This window comes from Pelophylax lessonae, assembly GCF_965119305.1.
Source record: "Pelophylax lessonae genome assembly, chromosome: 9".
In the NCBI taxonomy this organism is placed as follows: Eukaryota; Metazoa; Chordata; class Amphibia; order Anura; family Ranidae; genus Pelophylax; species Pelophylax lessonae.
In genome coordinates, this window is record NC_138776.1 from 3372930 (window position 1) to 3393600 (window position 20671).

Consider the following 20671-nt stretch of genomic DNA (forward strand, 5'->3'; position numbering starts at 1 on the left):
TCTCTCTCTCTCTCTCTCTCTCTCTCTGCGTCTCTCTCTCTCTCTCTCTCTCTCTGCGTCTCTCTCTCTCTCTCTCTGCGTCTCTCTCTCTCTCTCTCTCCCTCTCCTCTCTGCGTCTCTCTCTCTCTCTCTCTCTCTCTCTCTCTCTCCCTCTCTGCGTCTCTCTCTCTCTCTCTCTCTCCCTCTCTGCGTCTCTCTCTCTCTCTCTCTCTCTCTCTCTCTGCGTCTCTCTCTCTCTCTCTCTCTCTCTCTCTCTCTCTCCCTCTCTGCGTCTCTCTCTCTCCTCTCTCTCTCTCTCTCTCTCTGCGTCTCTGCGTCTCTCTCTCTCTCTCTCTCTCTCTCTCTCTCTCTCTCTCTCCCTCTCTGCGTCTCTCTCTCTCTCTCTCTCTCTCTCTCTCTCTCTCTGTCTCTCTCTCTCTCTCTCTCCTCTCTCTCTCTCTCTCTCTCCCTCTCTGCGTCTCTCTCTCTCTCTCTCTCTCTCTCTGCGTCTCTCTCTCTCTCTCTCTCTGCGTCTCTCTCTCTCTCTCCCTCTCTGCGTCTCTCTCTCTCCCTCTCTGCGTCTCTCTCTCTCCCTCTCTGCGTCTCTCTCTCTCTCTCTCTCTCCCTCTCTGCGTCTCTCTCTCTCTCTTCTCCCTCTCTGCGTCTCTCTCTCTCTCTCTCTGCCTCTCTGCGTCTCTCTCTCTCTCCCTCTCTGCGTCTCTCTCTCTCTGCGTCTCTCTGCGTCTCTCTCTCTCTCTGCGTCTCTCTCTCTCTCTGCGTCTCTCTCTCTCTCGTTCTCTCTCTCGTTCTCTCTCTCGTTCTCTCTCTCGTTCTCTCTCTCGTTCTCTCTCTCGTTCTCTCTCTCGTTCTCTCTCTCTCTTTTTCTCTCTTTTTCTCTCTCTCTCTTTTTCTCTCTTTTTCTCTCTTTTTCTCTCTTTTTCTCTCTCGTCCATGTCTATAATGGAGGTCTGCAGCACCTCCTGAACTTTGACCTCTGAGACCACGCCTCCTTACCTTTTTGGTGTGGGTCCTAAACTCAACCCTCCTGTGTCTGTATCAGCAATAACCCCCTCCTTTTCTCTTCTCCTCTTTTTCTCTCCTTTTTTTTTTTTTTTTTTTTTTTCTCTTTTCTGTCAGTGTCTTGGAATTTTGAGTTTCATATTTTGTTATATTTGGGTGAAGTTCGCTAAGTTGTGACCTTCCTGTCTGTCAGCGATCAGTGAGAACGCCGGCTTCTGAGTGTTTGCTGAAGATGAATTCCATAAAGCATTGCAGATATTATTGTATTTTCATCCCATGAGACCCCCGGGGGTACAGCCAGTAATCTCACACATTTCACACTCTGGTTTATGTTCTTATTTTCACACTTTGTCCTTTTTTATATAATGTCTGTGTTTTGTCTTTTAGGATTCCCTGGTTCCAATATCCGATTATCTATGACATCAGAGCCAGGCCCAGGAAAATCTCCTCCCCTACAGGGTCCAAAGGTAACAAGCTCCGCCCCTTCTGTCTAATGTGTTTAGATTTTTTCGGTAGCTGTGAGGTTTTTTTTTTTTTTTTTTGTTTTCTTCTTTTCAAAAACATTTTTCATTTTTTTTTTAGGAATATTTTCTTTATAAAAACAAACAAATTACACATTAGAAAAAAGTCTAATTTTTAATCTCTATGATCCCGGTCTTTTCCTGATTCCTTCTCTCTATTACCGATCACCAAACCGTCTCTGACCACTAAGTTCATTTTTTTTTATGCTTCCTTCTTTATTTCTTACTTCCACCGCTCTCTCTTAGACCCCGTTCACACTGGGCGACACCTGACAGGTCGCCTCGCATAGAGAAGCTGCGGACCCATTCTAATAGGAGCGACACAAGTCGCTCCGACTTAGAAAAAGGGTCCGGAGCTTCTTTGGGGCGACCCGCATTGACTTCAATGTTATGAAGTCCATGCCGGCCGCTCCTGTGAGGTCGCCCCGGGAAGTTGGATCACCCCAGTGTGAACAGGGCCTTAGTATATATACAAAAGTATTGCTGCGCTAAAAAAATGTGTAAAAAAAAAAAAAAAAAAGATATATATAAAAAGCGAAAAGCAGCTAACACAGATCTTGGATTTGAGGAGCAGATCAACACTAGACAGTAATTAAAAATGTAGCGCTACACAATCCTATACCCGCCCCGACCATACAATCCCATATACACAATCCTATACCCACCCCAACCATACAATCCCCTATACACAATCCTATACCCACCCCAACCATACAATCCCATATACACAATTCTATACCCTCCCCAACCATACAATCCCCTATACACAATCCTATACCCTCCCCAACCATACAATCCCATATACACAATTCTATACCCGCAGTTGATCCAGAGGAAGGCAAAAAACCCCAGCAAAGCATGATCCAATTTACTACAGCAGGGGAAAAAAATTCCTTCCTGATCCCCCGAGAGGCAATCGGATATTCCCTGGATCAACTTTACCTAAAAAAAAAAAAATGTTTAATACCCAGTTATATTATGTACACCTAGGAAAGAATCCAGGACTTTCTTATAGCAATCTACTGAGCTGGCCAGAATCACCTCTGGAGGGAGTCTATTCCACATTTTCACAGCTCTTATTGTGAAGAAACCTTTCCGTATTTGGAGACGAAATCTGTTTTCCTCTAGACAAAGTGTGCCCCCTTGTCCTCTGTGATGACCCTAAAGTAAACAACTCAACACCAAGTTCACTGTATGGACCCCCTTATGTATTTATACATGGTGATCATATCCCCCCTTATGTATTTATACATGGAGATTATATCCCCCCTTATGTATTTATACATGGAGATTATATCCCCCCCTTATGTATTTATACATGGAGATCATATCCCCCTTATGTATTTATACATGGAGATCATATCCCCCCTTATGTATTTATACATGGAGATCATATCCCCCCTTATGTATTTATACATGGAGATCATATCCCCCCTTATGTATTTATACATGGAGATCATATCCCCCCTTATGTATTTATACATGGGGATCATATCCCCCCTTATGTATTTATACATGGAGATCCTATCCCCCTTATGTATTTATACATGGAGATCCTATCCCCCCCTTATGTATTTATACATGGAGATCATATCCCCCCTTATGTATTTATACATGGAGATCATATCCCCCCTTATGTATTTATACATGGAGATCATATCCCCCCTTATGTATTTATACATGGAGATCATATCCCCCCTTATGTATTTATACATGGAGATTATATCCCCCTTATGTATTTATACATGGAGATCATATCCCCCCTTATGTATTTATACATGGAGATCATACCCCCCTTATGTATTTATACATGGAGATCATATTCCCCCTTATATATTTATACATGGAGATAATATCCCCCCTTATGTATTTATACATGGTGATCATATCCCCCCTTATGTATTTATACATGGAGATTATATCCCCCTTATGTATTTATACATGGAGATCATATCCCCCCTTATGTAGTTATACATGGAGATCATACCCCCCTTATGTATTTATACATGGAGATCATATCCCCCCTTATGTATTTATACATGGAGATCATATCCCCCCTTATGTATTTATACATGGAGATCATATCCCCCCTTATGTATTTATACATGGGGATCATATCCCCCCTTATGCATTTATACATGGAGATCATATCCCCCCTTATGTATTTATACATGGAGATTATATCCCCCTTATGTATTTATACATGGAGATCATATCCCCCCTTATGTATTTATACATGGAGATCATATTCCCCCTTATTTATTTATACATGGAGATAATATCCCCCCTTATGTATTTATACATGGAGATCATATCCCCCCTTATGTATTTATACATGGAGATTATATCCCCCCTTATGTATTTATACATGGAGATCATATCCCCCCTTATGTATTTATACATGGAAATCATATTCCCCCTTATTTATTTATACATGGAGATAATATCCCCCCTTATGTATTTATACATGGAGATCATATCCCCCCTTATGTATTTATACATGGAGATTATATCCCCCTTATGTATTTATACATGGAAATCATATTCCCCCTTATTTATTTATACATGGAGATAATATCCCCCCTTATGTATTTATACATGGAGATCATATCCCCCCTTATGTATTTATACATGGAGATTATATCCCCCTTATGTATTTATACATGGAGATAATATCCCCCCTTATGTATTTATACATGGAGATCATATTCCCCCTTATGTATTTATACATGGAGATCATATCCCCCCTTATGTATTTATACATGGAGATCATATTCCCCCTTATGTATTTATACATGGAGATCATATCCCCCCTTATGTATTTATACATGGAGATCATATCCCCCCTTATGTATTTATACATGGAGATCATATCCCCCCTTATGTATTTATACATGGAGATCATATCCCCCCTTATGTATTTATACATGGTGATCATATCCCCCTTATGTATTTATACATGGAGATCATTTCCCCCCTTATGTATTTATACATGGAGATCATATCCCCCCTTATGTATTTATACATGGAGATCATATCCCCCCTTATGTATTTATACATGGAGATCATATCCCCCCTTATGTATTTATACATGGAGATTATATCCCCCCTTATGTATTTATACATGGAGATCATATCCCCCCTTATGTATTTATACATGGAGATCATATCCCCCCTTATGTATTTATACATGGAGATCATATCCCCCCTTATGTATTTATACATGGAGATCATATCCCCCCTTATGTATTTATACATGGAGATCATATCCCCCCTTATGTATTTATACATGGAGATCATATCCCCCCCTTATGTATTTATACATGGTGATCATATCCCCCCTTATGTATTTATACATGGTGATCATATCCCCCCTTATGTATTTATACATGGAGATCATATCCCCCCTTATGTATTTATACATGGAGATCATATCCCCCCCTTATGTATTTATACATGGTGATCATATCCCCCCTTATGTATTTATACATGGTGATCATATCCCCCCTTATATATTTATACATGGAGATCATATCCCCCCCTTATGTATTTATACATGGAGATCATATCCCCCCTTATGTATTTATACATGGAGATCATATCCCCCCTTATGTATTTATACATGGAGATCCTATCCCCCTTATGTATTTATACATGGAGATCCTATCCCCCTTATGTATTTATACATGGTGATCATATCCCCCCTTATGTATTTATACATGGAGATCCTATCCCCCTTATGTATTTATACATGGTGATCATATCCCCCCTTATGTATTTATACATGGAGATCCTATCCCCCTTAATCTCCTCTTCTCAGGAGAGAATAAATTCAGTTCCTCTAATCTCTCCTCATAGCTGAGCTACTTCATGCCTCTTATCAGTTTGGTTGCCCTTCTCTGCACTTTCTCCAGTTCCCGATATCCTTTTTAACCACCTCCCACCCGGGCCATTGTACATATATGGCCGGGTGGGAGTCTCGTCCTTCTGATCGAAAGTTCCGGAACGTCCTTCAGAAGGAGAGAGATCGCGCCGCCGCGGGCACGCGCAGCGGCGCGATCTCGATGTGCCTGTGTCCCTAGGACACAGAGCAACAAGACTCGGCAGGAGGGCCCTGTGATTGGCCCTCCTGATCACATGACGGCTGTGTCCAATCAATACAGCCGTTGTAACGGCTTCGATCTCTTCTCCTCCTGAGAGATCCTGTCAGTGAGAAAAAGAGGAGAGGATCGATTCTGCAGCCGGGGTGATCAGTGAGTATTTCTAATTACTCACTGATCACAGAGGGGGGTCTGTGCTGGTAATCAGATGATTGATTACCAGTGCAGCCCTGGGGGGAGGGGGTGCCACTAGAGCCACCAGGGATGCCCACCCATGACCACCAGGGATGCCCACCATGGCTACCAGGGATGGCAAACAGGGCTCAGAGAGCCTGCCAGTGGTGCCCCCCTATCAGTGCTGCCCACCAGTGCCCATTATTGCCATCTATCAGTGCCGCCCACCAGTGCCCCCCATAAGTGCCCCCGATCAGTGCCCATCAGTGCTGCCTATCAGTGCCCATCAGCGCTGCCTATCAGTGCCCACCAATGCTGCATATCAGTGCTATCTATCAGTGCCACATATCAGTGCCCATCAGTGCTGCATATCAGTGCTACCTATCAGTGCCACCCCATCAGTGCCACCCCATCAGTGTCTCCTCATCAGTGCCTGTCAGTGCGGCGTCATCAGTGCTCATTAGTGCAGGAAAAAACGTATCTATTTACAAAATTTTATAACCTAAACAAAAAAACGTTTTTTTTTTTTTTTTCAAACTTTTCGGTCTTTTTTTATTTGTGCACCAAAAAAGAAAAAACCTGGCGGTGATCAAATACCACCAAAATAAATCTCTATTTGTGGGGAAAAAATGACACAAATGTGGTTTAGGTACAGTGTTGCATGACTGCGCAATTGTCATTCAAAATGCAACAGCGCTAAAAGCTGAAAATTGGTCTGGGAAGGAAGGGGGTTTAAGTGCCCAGCATTGAGGTAGTTAAGAACTAGTGTATTCCATATTTCTGACTCTCCCATTGGCGCTGTCTCCAAGTACCTCAACAAAACCAGCGTTGGGTCTTCCGGAATGCTGTAATTACAGATCTTAGATGCATAGCTTAACCCCTTCTATATTGGACACTTCTCCCCCCTCCCCCTCCTTATTTTATTGTTATATAAGGCCCCATGCACACGGGGCGTTTTTAACGCCGCTGTAAGCAGCGTCAGGCGTTTTCTTTTTGCAGCCTAAAAACGCCCCTCCATGTTATTCTATGGCCTCATGCACACTCAGACGTTTTTGAGCTGTAAGTGGCCTAGGTGTTTCTAAGCTGCAACAAGAACCCACGACCTGCGCGTTCTGAGGACCAGCGTTGCAGCGTTAAAAACGCCTGACGCTGCTAAAAGCTGAATAACGTTGCTTTTTTTTTCTTCCATTCAAAATCAATGGTTCCCTATGGAAGCCTATTGATTTGAATGGAGGTCGCACCGCAACACCGCAAGTCGGATCCGACTTGCGGGGTGACTTGCGCTGTGGGAATCTTGAGGGGGAACTCCACGCCAAAATGGGGAAAAAACGGCGTGGGGGTCCCCCCCAAGGTTCCAAACCAGGCCCTTCGGGTCTGGTATGGAATTTGAGGGTAGCCACATGCCGAAAAAACAGCGTGGGGTCCCCCCCCCAAAATCCATACCAAACCCTTATCCGAGCATGCAGCCCGGCAGGCCAGGAAAGGGGAGGGGACAAGTGAGCGGCCCCACCCCCCTGGACCACACCAGACCACATGCCCTCAACATGGGGGGGTGTTGGTGCTTTGGGGCAGGGGAAGCTCTGCACCCCCCACCTCAAAGCACCTTGCCCCCATGTTGATGAGGACAAGGGCCTCATCCCCACAACCCTGGCCGGTGGTTGTGGGGGTCTGCAGGCAGGGGGCTCATCGGAATCTGGAAGCCCCCTTTAACAAGGGGCCCCCCAGATCCTGGACCCCCTCCCTATGTGAATGGGTATGGGGTACACTGTACCCCTACTCATTCACCACATAAAAGGCAGTGTATGGAAATAACGACAGACGTTTTGGAGTTTATTAAAAATCTTCATCCGACTCTTCTTGTCTTCTCCTCTTCGGGGTCTTCTGCTCTTTTGCTGTCCGCCCTTCTTGTCTTCTGCTCTTTTGCTGTCCCCTCTTCTTGTGTTCTTCTCTCCGGGGTCTTCTGCTCTTTTGCTGTCCCCTCTTCTGCTGTCCTCTCTTCTTTTCTTCTCCTCTCCGGTCTTCTGCTCTTTTGCTGTCGGCTCTTCTTCCTCCGGTCCTCCTCCGACGTCTCCGCTGATTATGCCTATCTCCGATCTCTGCAGCTTATTATATAGCCATTAGGGGCGTGGCCCAGATGACGTCATCGAGAGGCCCCGCCCCCTCATGTCACAGATGATGTTGGGTACTTCAGGTGTCAGGTACTCTGATGAGTAGGTGGAAGGTACTCGGGTACTCTGTTGGGTAAGTGACGGGTACTCGGGTACTCCGATGACGGGTACTCCGATGACGGGTAGTCGGGTACTCCGATGACGGGTACCCGAGTACCTGTCATCAGAGTACCTGAGTACCCGTCAGAGTACCCGAGTACCCGAATACCTGTCACCAGCCCATCAGAGTACCCGAGTACCTCTCTGTATCCCATCAGAGTACCTGTCACCTACCCATCAGAGTACCCGAGTACCTGTCATCAGAGTACCTGATGGGCTGGTGACAGGTACTCGGGGTACTTTGATGGGCTAGTGACAGGTACTCGGGGTACTTTGATGGGCTAGTGACAGGTACTCGGGTACTTTGATGGGCTAGTGACAGGTACTCGGGTACTTTGATGGGCTAGTGACAGGTACTCGGGTACTTTGATGGGCTAGTGACAGGTGCTCTTTATTGGGGGGGGGGGGGGGCAATCAGTGTGGTTGGGGTGCACTGTACTTGGTAACTAGCTGTTACCACAATCTCCTCCTCACACAGGATCAGTGTGTGAGGAGGAGAACACGGTGACAGCTAGTTACCGTGTTCTCTGTTGACATTTGTGACCGGCTGTGATTGGACACAGCCGGTCACGTGGTAAAGAGCCAATTTCATTGGCTCTTTACCTAGATCGGGGATGGGCTCTGTCCGAGGGACGAGCCTCGTCCCCGATCGCCGCGCTGCGCTCCCCCGGGGGGGGCGTGCGCATTGAGGAGGGAACGAGCGGCTCGCGCTGGAGCCGCTCATGTGATCGGCTGTGATTGACACAGCCGATCACGTGGTAAACAGCCAATTTCATTGGCTGTTTACCGTGATCGGGGTTGGGCTCAGTCCAAGGGACGAGCCTCACCCCCGATCGCTGCGCGCCCCCGGGGGCGCGCAGTAGCGGGGAGATCCGGGCGCCGTCATGACGTCCGCCCGGATCGAGAAAGGATTCCTGCCGCCGTCATTTTTACTTTATCTTTCCCATTGAGTCATGTCATTTGGATCACCGAGGGAGGCAAAAACCGCAGAGACTCGTCCCTTCAACAGAGGCTCCTTGTTTGGCCAGATAATTCAAAGTTGGCGTCCCTGCAGTATTTGGGGTGCTGTGTTGTCCCCCTGGGACCATTTTCGGATATTCTATCTACCTAGATGAAAAGCTGTAGCCTAGGTCTGGTATTGATAGATGACAAATATAGATAAATCTGCTATTTCATAGTACATAGTCCATACAGGAGGTAGACCTGTCCCGTGTAGGATGCCATGTAAGGGGGTGCTTGCGTAAAACTAAAATAATCCGATGGGGGGATGTGTCATTTCTGGCTTAAAACCTGAAAATTGCATGAATTCCCTGTATCCATATCAAACAATTGATTCGGTGTTAAACCCAGATTTGCCCGGCAGCTGTGTGTTCACCACTTCTGGACCCGGCCTATTTCTGACACGTTGTTTTAAAAGTTAAGATCTATTTTTTTTTGTTAGAAAATTACTTGGAACCCCCCAACATATATATATTTAATATTATTAATAATAATAATAATAATAATAATAATATAAATTATATATACACAGGGCTCAAAATTTAAAGTCCTGAGCTACTAGCCAGGCCTTAAGGGTTACTCGCCACCAGTTTCCCAACCCAACTCCTAACCTGCCCCGCCCCCTAATTTCGCCCCTAAACACGCCCTCGTAAATTATCTCATAAAATTACACTGTTTAAATGTTTTTGTATTAATGCATAAGTTACAAAAAATAAATATTAATAACAATGTTTTCAGTGCAGCCTCATCAGTGCCCATCAAGGGTCTGGAGGGCGGGGGGCTGAAGAGCACTGGGGAGGGGCTGGAGAGGGGGGGGGGCTGAAGAGCACTGGGAGGGCTGGAAAACACTAAGGGGCTGGAGGGGGTGGCTGAAGAGCACTGGGGGGCTAGAGAGGGGGGGGAGGCTGAAGAGCACTGGGAGGGCTGGAGAGGGGGGGGGGCTGAAGAGCACTGGGAGGGCTGAAGAGCACTGGGAGGGCTGGAGAGGGGGGGAGGCTGAAGAGCACTGGGAGGGCTGGAGAGGGGGGGAGGCTGAAGAGCACTGGGAGGGCTGGAGAGGGGGGGAGGCTGAAGAGCACTGGGAGGGCTGAAGAGGGGGGGGGAGGCTGAAGAGCACTAAGGGGCTGGAGAGTGGGGGGGGGGGCTGAAGAGCACTGGGAGGGCTGGAGAGGGGGGGGGCTGAAGAGCACTGGAAGGGCTGGAGAGGGGGGGAGGCTGAAGAGCACTGGGAGGGCTGGAGAGGGGGGGGAGGCTGAAGAGCACTGGGAGGGCTGGAGAGGGGGGGGGCTGAAGAGCACTAAGGGGCTGGAGAGGGGGGAAGGCTGAAGAGCACTGGGAGGGCTGGAGAGGGGAGGAGGCTGAAGAGCACTAAGGGGCTGGAGAGGGGGGGCTGTACAGCACTGGGGGGGGCCAGCAAAAGAAAAAAAGAAGTTGGATAGGAGGGGGGATGGGGCGGCTGCATATAGAGGAATTGATCTTTCCATATTCCTCCTGCAACCGCTGAATGCCTGCAAAGAGGAGAATCGGGCATCCAGCGGCTGCAGGAGGAATATGGAAAGATCAATTCCTCTATATGCAGCCGCCCCATCCCCCCTCTATCCAGTCACACAGGGAGGCTGCTCAATCCTCGGGCACTCACCCTCTTCCAGCCCCCGGGAGCAGCTGATGACCGAGAGGAGATGATTGGCTTGAGTACCGGCTTGACACCCCCCATTGGTACTTTTTTTTTTTTTTTTTTTTTTATCAACCAAAGTGGAGTTACGCTTTAAGCCAGGCATATGACCTCTGCCCCAGGTTTCCTGTGTCAGGGTGTCTCCTTTTCTCTCTTGCAGCATCTTACGGAGCCACTCTTGCATACAGGGACTACCATTGTGTCTCCCTACACTGTGTGCATCAATAGAAACACACAGCCCCCATAGCCTAGGATGGCAAGGCACTTCCCTAACCCCTCCCCCCCCACCCCCTCCCTTCTCTAAGCTGGAAACTGCGCTGTCCACCGTTAACTATTTCCTGTAAAGACTGGAAGTTCAGGAAAACCGTACCGAGAGAGAAGCCGCCAGCAGCATTAAAAGTTGTAAACTGCAAGTGCAGGAGTGAGAATTTTATCAAGATTACTGGGGAAGGTTTTACTTTTATTTCATTTTATTTATTAATTTATTTGTTTATTTTCATATTTTGTGCTAAAAAAAAAAAAAAGGCTGAGGGTTTTATTACTACTTTACTAAGTATGGTTCAGCAGCGTGTCTCCTATTCATTGCTCTTCCAGATCTGCAGATGGTAAACATCACGCTGCGTGTTCTGTCCCGACCATTGGCCGCCGAGCTTCCCCGTCTGTACCAGAGGCTCGGCCTGGATTACGATGAGAGGGTCCTGCCTTCCATTGTCAACGAAGTTCTGAAGAGTGTGGTGGCCAAATTCAACGCTTCACAGCTCATCACACAGAGAGCTCAGGTAATCCCCGCAGCTCATCACACAGAGAGCTCAGGTAATCCCCGCAGCTCATCACACAGAGAGCTCAGGTAATCCCCGCAGCTCATCACACAGAGAGCTCAGGTAATCCCCGCAGCTCATCGCACAGAGAGCTCAGGTAATCCCCGCAGCTCATCGCACAGAGAGCTCAGGTAATCCCTGCAGCTCATCGCAGAGAGCTCAGGTAATCCCCGCAGCTCATCGCACAGAGAGCTCAGGTAATCCCCCGCAGCTTATCGCACAGAGAGCTCAGGTAATCCCCCGCAGCTTATCGCACAGAGAGCTCAGGTAATCCCCCGCAGCTTATCGCACAGAGAGCTCAGGTAATCCCCCGCAGCTCATCGCACAGAGAGCTCAGGTAATCCCCCGCAGCTCATCGCACAGAGAGCTCAGGTAATCCCCCGCAGCTCATCGCACAGAGAGCTCAGGTAATCCCCCGCAGCTCATCGCACAGAGAGCTCAGGTAATCCCCCGCAGCTCATCGCACAGAGAGCTCAGGTAATCCCCCGCAGCTCATCGCACAGAGAGCTCAGGTAATCCCCCGCAGCTCATCGCACAGAGAGCTCAGGTAATCCCCCGCAGCTCATCGCACAGAGAGCTCAGGTAATCCCCCGCAGCTCATCGCACAGAGAGCTCAGGTAATCCCCCGCAGCTCATCGCACAGAGAGCTCAGGTAATTCCCGCAGGACAGGGAAGGTATTTGTGGGTGCGCAGGGCATTGTTAACCATGCGAAGACCAGGCTTTGTCTGCCACTTTGTAAAGTTAGAAAATTGCTAATAATCCTCAAACATATATATGTGTGTGTGTGTATGTATATATATATATATATATATATATATATATATATATATATATATATATATATATATATATATATATATATATACCACTCATCACCTGGCCAATACCATCCCTACTGTGAAGCATGGTGGTGGCAGCATCATGCTGCGGGGATGTTTTTCAGAGGCAGGAACTAGGAGACTAGTCAGGATGGAAGGAAAGATGAATGCAGCAATGATGAAAACCTTCTCCAGAGCGCTCTGAACCTCAGACTGGGGTGAAGGTTCATCTTCCAACAGGACAACGACCCTAAACACACAGCCAAGATACCAAAGGAGCGGCTATGGGACAACTCTGTGAAGCATGGTGGTGGCTGTGGGGATGTTTTTCAGTGGCAGGAACTGGGAGACTAGTCAGGATGGAGGGAAAGCTGAATGCAGCAATGTACAGAGACATCCTTGATGAAAACCTTCTCCAGAGCGCTCTGGACCTCAGACTGGGGTGAAGGTTCATCTTCCAACAGGACAACAACCCTAAACACACAGCCAAGATAACAAAGGAGTGGCTACGGGACAACTCTGTGAATGTCCTTGAGTGGCCCAGACTTGAACCCGATTGAACATCTCTGGAGAGATCTGAAAATGGCTGTACACCGACCCTCCCCCATCCAACCTGATGGAGCTTGAGAGGTCCTGCAAAGAAGAATGGGAGAAACTGCCCAAAAATAGGAGTGCCAAGCTTGTAGCATCATACTCAGAAATACTGGAGGCTGTAATTGGTGCCAAAGGGACTTCAAAAAATATCTGGTCTCTGTTTTCCTCTGTGACCAGCTGGCCGCAGCATTGGATTGTTTCTCGGGCGGTAAAAACGGTAAGCCTGAGAAACCCCGGCGAGAGGGGGGAGCGCTGCTTTGTAAAGTGATCCAATGGTTAATGAGCCGCTCGGTCTGCTTTCATGAGAGATCCAGCCGCTGGCTGAAACCAAAAAAATACATACCGGGGTTATGGCTGATCCGTAAACCACTTGCAAACTGCAACATAAATATACATATTGCAGTCGGCATGTGGTTAAAACATCAAACCAGGAAAATGCTACCTTCTCACCATACTTCCAGTCTGCACATGCCCGTAAGTGATGTCACTAGCTCCACCAATGCGTTGCGTCACGTCACTTAATCAAGGTAACTGCAGGAAAATGTCACCGCTCCAGATATACTGCTCTAGTCTGTATTTGTGAGGTTGTAATATGATTATGGGGGTAGAATTCCCATGCTGTTTGTAGATTTTATTGAAGATTATTGTATCTTGTGGTGTTTTGGCTTCCACCCTCCCCGGGCTTACTTCTGATTGGTGACAATGGCTCATCTCCTCCTTTTCTGCACAGGTCTCCCTCCTGATCCGGAGAGAACTAACAGAGAGAGCCAAGGACTTCAACATCATCCTGGATGACGTGGCTATCACTGAACTGAGCTTCAGTAAGGAGTACACCGCAGCTGTGGAGTCCAAGCAAGTCGGTAAGTGCCCCATGTGTGTACTTAACTACTTTACCACCGGAGGATTTTCCTGCTTTACGTCCAGGCCACTTTTTGCAACTTGGCACTGTAAGACTTTAACTTAACAATTGCGCGGTCATGCAACGCCGTACCCAAACGAAATTTACGTCCTTTTTTTCCCCACAAACAGAGCTTCATTTTGGTGGTATTTGATCACCTCTGCGCTTTTCATTTTTGCGATATTAATAAAAAAAGAGCGAAAATTTTGCGAAAAAATTGAAATTTTCTAATTTGACAGTTAAAAAATATCCAATATATTCAATTTTTTGTCATATATTTAGGCCAAAATGTATTTAGCTACATGTCTTTGACAAAGAAAATCCTCCATGAGCGTATTTTTAACCGCTTTAAGACCGGAAGATTTTACCCCCTTCCTGAACAGGCCATATTTTGGCGATTCGGCACTGCGTTAATTTAACGGACAATTGCGCGGTCGTGCGACGCTTTACCCAAATTAAATTTATGTCCTTTTTTTCCCACAAACAGAGCTTTCTTTTGGTGGTATTTGATCCCCTGTGCGATTTTTACTTTTTGCGCTATAAACAAAAAAAGAGCGTCAATTTTGAAAAAATAACAATATTTTTTGCATTTTTTTTATATGAAATTCCCCCCCAAAAAAATGTAAAAATCAAAATTTTTTAACATTTTAGGCCAATTTGTTTTCTGCTACATATTTTTGGTAAAAAAAATTGCAATAAGCGTATTTTCATTGGTTTGCGCAAAAGTTATCGCTGCTGCTAACTACGGGAAAGATTTGTCATTTTTATTTTTTTTTTAACGAGTAACGGTGGCGATCTGCAATTTTTTTTTTTTTTTTTTTTTTTTTTTTGCGTGCCTGCGACATTGCAACGGACGGATCGGACCCTTGACTGACATTTTTGACACTTTTGGGGGTACCAGTGACATTACTACAGTAATCAGTGCTATAAATATGCACTGTTACTGTAAAAATGACACTGGCAGGGAAGGGGTTAACTTGGTGATCAAGGGGTTAAGTGTGTCCCTAGGGGCGTGATTCTAACTGTTAGGGGGCGTGGCTAGGGGCGTAATTCTAACTGTTAGGGGGCGTAATTCTAACTGTTAGGGGGCGTGGCTAGTGAAGTAATCACAGAGACATACGATCCTACATAGCAGGATCGTATGATCTCTGCAGTTACACCAGGGAGAATGACAGAGGGTTGTGTTTACATCATCCGCCTGCCTTTCTCCCTCTCCAGCGGGAGATCGCGAGCGGCCAGTCACGCTGGCTAGGCACGGAACGAGCCCCCTACAGGCTCGTGAGCGAGCGACGTAGTACTACATCACTTTGCCCAGGAGCGGCTGACGGCCGCAGTAAATAGTCGTGCGGCGGTCAGCAAGTGGTTAATGACCAGGCCCTATTTTGCCATTCGGGACTGCGTTACTTTAACTGACAATTGCGCGGTCGTGCGACGCTGTACCCAAATAAAATTGACGTCCTTTTTTCCCCACAAATAGAGCTTTCTTTTGGTGGTATTTGATCACCTCTGCGATTTTTTTTTTTTTTTTTTTTTTTTTTTTTTTTTTTTTTTTTTTTTTTTTGCGGGGCTGCGACATTGCGGCGGACAGATCGGACCCTTGACTGACATTTTTGACACTTTTGGGTGGACCAGTGATATTACTACAGTAATCAGTGCTATACATATGCACTGTCACTGTACTAATGACACTGGCAGGGAAGGGGTTAACACTGTGGGTGATCAAGGGGTAAATGTGTACCTAGGGGCGTGTTTCTGACTGTGGTGGAGGCGGGGCTTCTGAAATGACCATAGAGACATGTGATCCTATATAGAAGGAGCTCTGTGATCATTCCAGGGAGAAGAACGGTCAGCTGTGTTTACAACATCCGACCGTTCTTCTCTCTCAGTGGGGAACGATCGCGGGTGTCAGGCGGCAATCGGAGCCGCCTGCCCCGTGCATCCGAGGCAGCGGGGGCGGGAGCGCGCCACTGGCGGCGTGCGCTCGTCCTCTAGCTGCAGGCGCGCGACCGACGTATAGTTAACGTTGGTTTGCGTAGAAGCGGCTGCCTGCCGCAGCATAACTGCTGCGGGCGGTCGGCAACCGGTTAATGTTTTGTAAATGGTTCCACCCTCTAAATACAACTTATTTTAATGGTACTGGCGGCGCTCAGTGACTTATAGCAGGACTGCGATAGAGCGGCGGACAAATCGGACACTAAGTGACACTCCTTTTTTTTTTTTTTGGGGACCAGTGAAATTGTTACAGTGATCAGGGCTAAAAATATGCTCCATCACTATCCTAATGATATCTGCTGGAAAGGGGTTAACGGACGATCAAAGAGTTAAACGTGTGCCTAAAATGTGCTTCCTAACTGTGGGGGAGGTGCTTCTACTATGGAAAGACAGAGATGCGTGTTCCCTGCTTTGCAGCAACACAGAATCAGTACCTTTCCTACTGGAAAAACCGCAATCTGCCTTGTTTACATCGACTGCCACTCTGATTTTTATTTTATGGTTTGTTTTTTATCATTCTACCGGCTTGCCCCGTCTGACTTTTTCGTCTTCTTACCTTTTTAGCCCACCAGGAGGCGCAGCGAGCTCAGTTTTTGGTGGAGAAAGCCAAGCAAGATCAGAAACAGAAGATCGTTCAGGCAGAAGGAGAAGCGACAGCGGCCAAAATGATATCCTTTACCCCGCCCCCCGCGTGTCAGACGTTCTGGACCGGACTGCGCTGTCCTGTGCGCTCTGTACGTCTTATGCCTCATTTCCACTGAGTGGTTCGGTTCAGTACGGTATGGTTCGGTTCAGTACGGTATGGTTCGGTTCAGTACGGTATGGTACGGTTCAGTACGGTATGGTTCGGTTCAGTACGGTATGGTTCGGTTCAGTACGGTATGGTTCGGTTCAGTACGGTATGGTTCGGTTCAGTACGGTATGGTTCGGTTCAGTACGGTATGGTTTGGTTCAGTACGGTATGGTTTGGTTCAGTACGGTATGGTTTGGTTCAGTACGGTATGGTTTGGTTCAGTACGGTATGGTTTGGTTCAGTACGGTATGGTTTGGTTCAGTACGGTATGGTTTGGTTCAGTAAGGTATGGTTTGGTTCAGTATGGTTTGGTTCAGTATGGTTTGGTTCAGTATGGTATGGTTTGGTTCAGTACGGTATGGTTCGGTTCAGTATGGTTCGGTTCGGTACGGTATGGTTCGGTACGGTATGGTTCGGTACGGTATGGTTCGGTACGGTATGGTTCGGTACGGTATGGTTCGGTACGGTATGGTTCGGTACGGTATGGTTCGGTACGGTATGGTTCGGTACGGTATGGTTCGTTTCAGTACGGTATGGTTCGTTTCGGTACGGTATGGTTCGTTTCGGTACGGTATGGTACGGTTCAGTACGGTATGGTACGGTTCAGTACGGTATGGTTCGGTTCGGTATGGTTCGGTATGGTATGGTACGGTATGGTACGGTTCAGTACGGTACGGTACGGTATGGTATGGTATGGTACGGTTCGGTACGGTATGGTACAGTTCAGTACGGTATGGTACAGTTCAGTACGGTATGGTACGGTTCAGTACGGTATGGTTTGGTTCAGTACGGTATGGTTTGGTTCAGTACGGTATGGTTTGGTTCAGTAAGGTATGGTTTGGTTCAGTACGGTATGGTTTGGTTCAGTATGGTATGGTTTGGTTCAGTATGGTATGGTTTGGTTCAGTATGGTATGGTTTGGTTCAGTATGGTATGGTTTGGTTCAGTACGGTATGGTTCGGTTCAGTACGGTTCGGTTCAGTACGGTATGGTTCGGTACGGTATGGTTCGGTACGGTATGGTTCGGTACGGTATGGTTCGGTACGGTATGGTTCGGTACGGTATGGTTCGGTACGGTATGGTTCGGTACGGTATGGTTCGTTTCAGTACGGTATGGTTCGTTTCAGTACGGTATGGTTCGTTTCAGTACGGTATGGTTCGTTTCGGTACGGTATGGTACGGTTCAGTACGGTATGGTTCGGTTCGGTATGGTATGGTACGGTATGGTACGGTTCAGTACGGTACGGTATGGTATGGTATAGTATGGTACGGTTCGGTACGGTATGGTACAGTTCAGTACGGTATGGTACAGTTCAGTACGGTATGGTACAGTTCAGTACGGTTCGGTACGGTATGGTTCAGTACGGTATGGTACGGTTCGGTACGGTATGGTTCGGTTCGGTACGGTTCAGTACGGTATGGTACAGTTCGGTTCAGGGCGGTACGGTTCGGAACGGTACACCTTGCGTTTCCGCTGCCAATAGTACCCTTTCATGATAGGCGTGGTGTAGCAGGAAAGCTTTGATAGACGATTCTCTGTCAACCAATCAAAGTTCTGCAGAGTGTAGCTCCACCCTCTAGATACGGTACTAATGTGCTTGGTACCCCAACGAAAGGGTCCCAAAAAAGTGGTACGGTTCGGAATTAGGGTACCATTCACAATGGAAACGGCATAAATAGCGTACCGTACCGAACCGTACCACTTTTTTGGGGCCCTTTCGTTGGGGTACCAAGCACATTAGTACCGTATCTAGAGGGTGGAGCTACACTCTGCAGAACTTTGATTGGTTGACAGAGAATCGTCTATCAAAGCTTTCCTGCTACACCACGCCTATCATGAAAGGGTACTATTTGCAGTGGAAACGCAAGGCGTACCGTACCGAACCGTACCGCTCAGTGGAAACGAGCCATTAGACAATCAGTCCACTGAAAAGCCATCAGGTGATATTGGTGAAGTCTGGTTGGCTGGTCCATTCATTGTCGTCTTATAATGATCTTACCACTGAGGTACATAGGAGATATAAGATGACAATGAATGGACCAGCCAACCAGATGTAACTATGTAACATAATATTAAAGGGAGAACAACACAGGTGCTGGAGAGGCTGCACACCCCAAATATACTAGAGGAAGGAAGTACACGAATACAAGGCCCCCAGGGTTTTTTTTAGCAGCAATAACTTCTAAGGATAGAATGTATGAGAATGTAATATTATCTAAAACATTCTTCTTTATTGTCAATAGAAAAGGTAAAAAAAAAACATACATGATAAAATATCCCCGAAGGGGAAAGAAAGGTATATTATGAGCTCTGGTTACAGGAAAATGACATATGTTACAAAGGTAACCATTGCACAAAATATCATCACATTGAGATGCAAGAACCCTGACGCGTTTCGGCCTATATGGTAAGGTCTTCCTCGGGGGGGGGGGTCTGTGATGTCTGGAGAGAACATATTTTACAATTATAGTACATACATATACAATTTGTATAATATCGCACAGGTATATACAATCATGTAAGATAGCTTTACCAGCTGTCAAATCTGGTAAAGCTAGCATACATCAGAGGCACACGGGAGACAGAGAGAGGTCGGAGGCACACGGGAGACAGAGATGGGTACACGGGAGACAGACACCCAGCTATGTATATATTTGAATGCGCAGCACTTTTTAAATAGATTCGGAGTCTGCTGATTCTTAAGACCAGGGGAGGCGGAGACTAGGAGTCCACAGCATCGGTAGGAGGAGTTATGTCGTCCTCTCACCGGTCAACTGCCAAGGCGAGGACGGGTTGGCAGAGACGAGCCTCTCCGCATCTGCACAAGGGAGGGGGGGTGCCGCAGGAGTGGTGCGAGAGGGGCACATGAGATGGCCTGGCGGGCCTTGTGCTCCGACACGTGTTCAAGAACATCAGATTTACTAAAGAGGGTGAAAATAGCAGAGGGGGCGTGTTCATTATAGATACGCAGGCAGAGTCGCTGTCCATGCTCCTTTGCTTTATTCTGTTTTGTTTCCTTATCTGTTTCTTACCTCGGTGATGCCCTCAGCAAGAACCCCGGGTACCTGAAGCTGAGGCGGATTCGGGCAGCGCAGAGCATCGCTAAGACCGTAAGTATTGGACCAAAGTTTTCCAGACCAGCTGGGAACCAGAAGGGAGTCTTCCCGCCTACAAAGCGCAGGCAGGCCATACTTGTGCAATTTTCTTTCCCAGATTTTCCCCCTGAATGGAAGCTTGCAGAGGGAGGTCATGTGTCTGCACAGCAGGGCTCTGCAAAGAAGGGATTTAGCATTATAATTTTAGGAAATCGCACACCCTGCACTGACCAGGGACCTAAAACCGAGAGGATCAAAGTAACTACCCTCTTGGCCCTGGCTGCACGCCAATATGCGGCCACTTGACCGGGTGGGCCTTGGCACTAAGTGGGCGCAGATTGGTGTGCATTAGTGCAAATACAGCTTAGACTGAGAGTGCGCACTCTGCCAGGGATCGGGAGCTTTCCGATCCTGTGACAGCCAATCACGGTGGTCACATGGTCACAATCGCAGTTTGGGCACCAGGACTGTAGAACTTTATCTGAATTCATTTTACCTCCATCGGAGTCATATCCAGTTCTTCCCATCAGGTCTTCTAGCACAATGACGGTTTGTGTTTTGTTTTCAGATCGCTACGTCCCAGAACCGCGTATACCTGAATGCTGACAATCTAGTCCTCAATCTTCAGGATGTGACATTTACCAAGTGAGTACAACAGCAGCTGTGTGTGTGTGCGGAGCTGTGTGTGTGTGCGGAGCTGTGTGTGTGTGCGGAGCTGTGTGTGTGTGCGGAGCTGTGTGTGTGTGCGGAGCTGTGTGTGTGTGCGGAGCTGTGTGTGTGTGCGGAGCTGTGTGTGTGTGCGGAGCTGTGTGTGTGTGCGGAGCTGTGTGTGTGTGCGGAGCTGTGTGTGTGTGCGGAGCTGTGTGTGTGTGCGCGGAGCTGTGTGTGTGTGCGCGGAGCTGTGTGTGTGTGCGCGGAGCTGTGTGTGT

The 20671-nt window shown here is 47.2% G+C and overlaps 1 protein-coding gene across 1 annotated transcript; it reads left to right on the top strand.

Moving 5' to 3' along the window:
• Positions 1-1384: 1384 nt before the first annotated feature.
• PHB2 (prohibitin 2) lies at positions 1385-20391 on the top strand (the record flags this gene model as incomplete). Its single annotated transcript, XM_082268769.1, has 6 exons — positions 1385-1466; positions 11327-11511; positions 13694-13823; positions 16418-16544; positions 19697-19757; positions 20311-20391. Coding segments are annotated over 6 exons (666 nt in total), but the record flags the coding sequence as incomplete, so codon positions are not given.
• Positions 20392-20671: the final 280 nt, after the last annotated feature.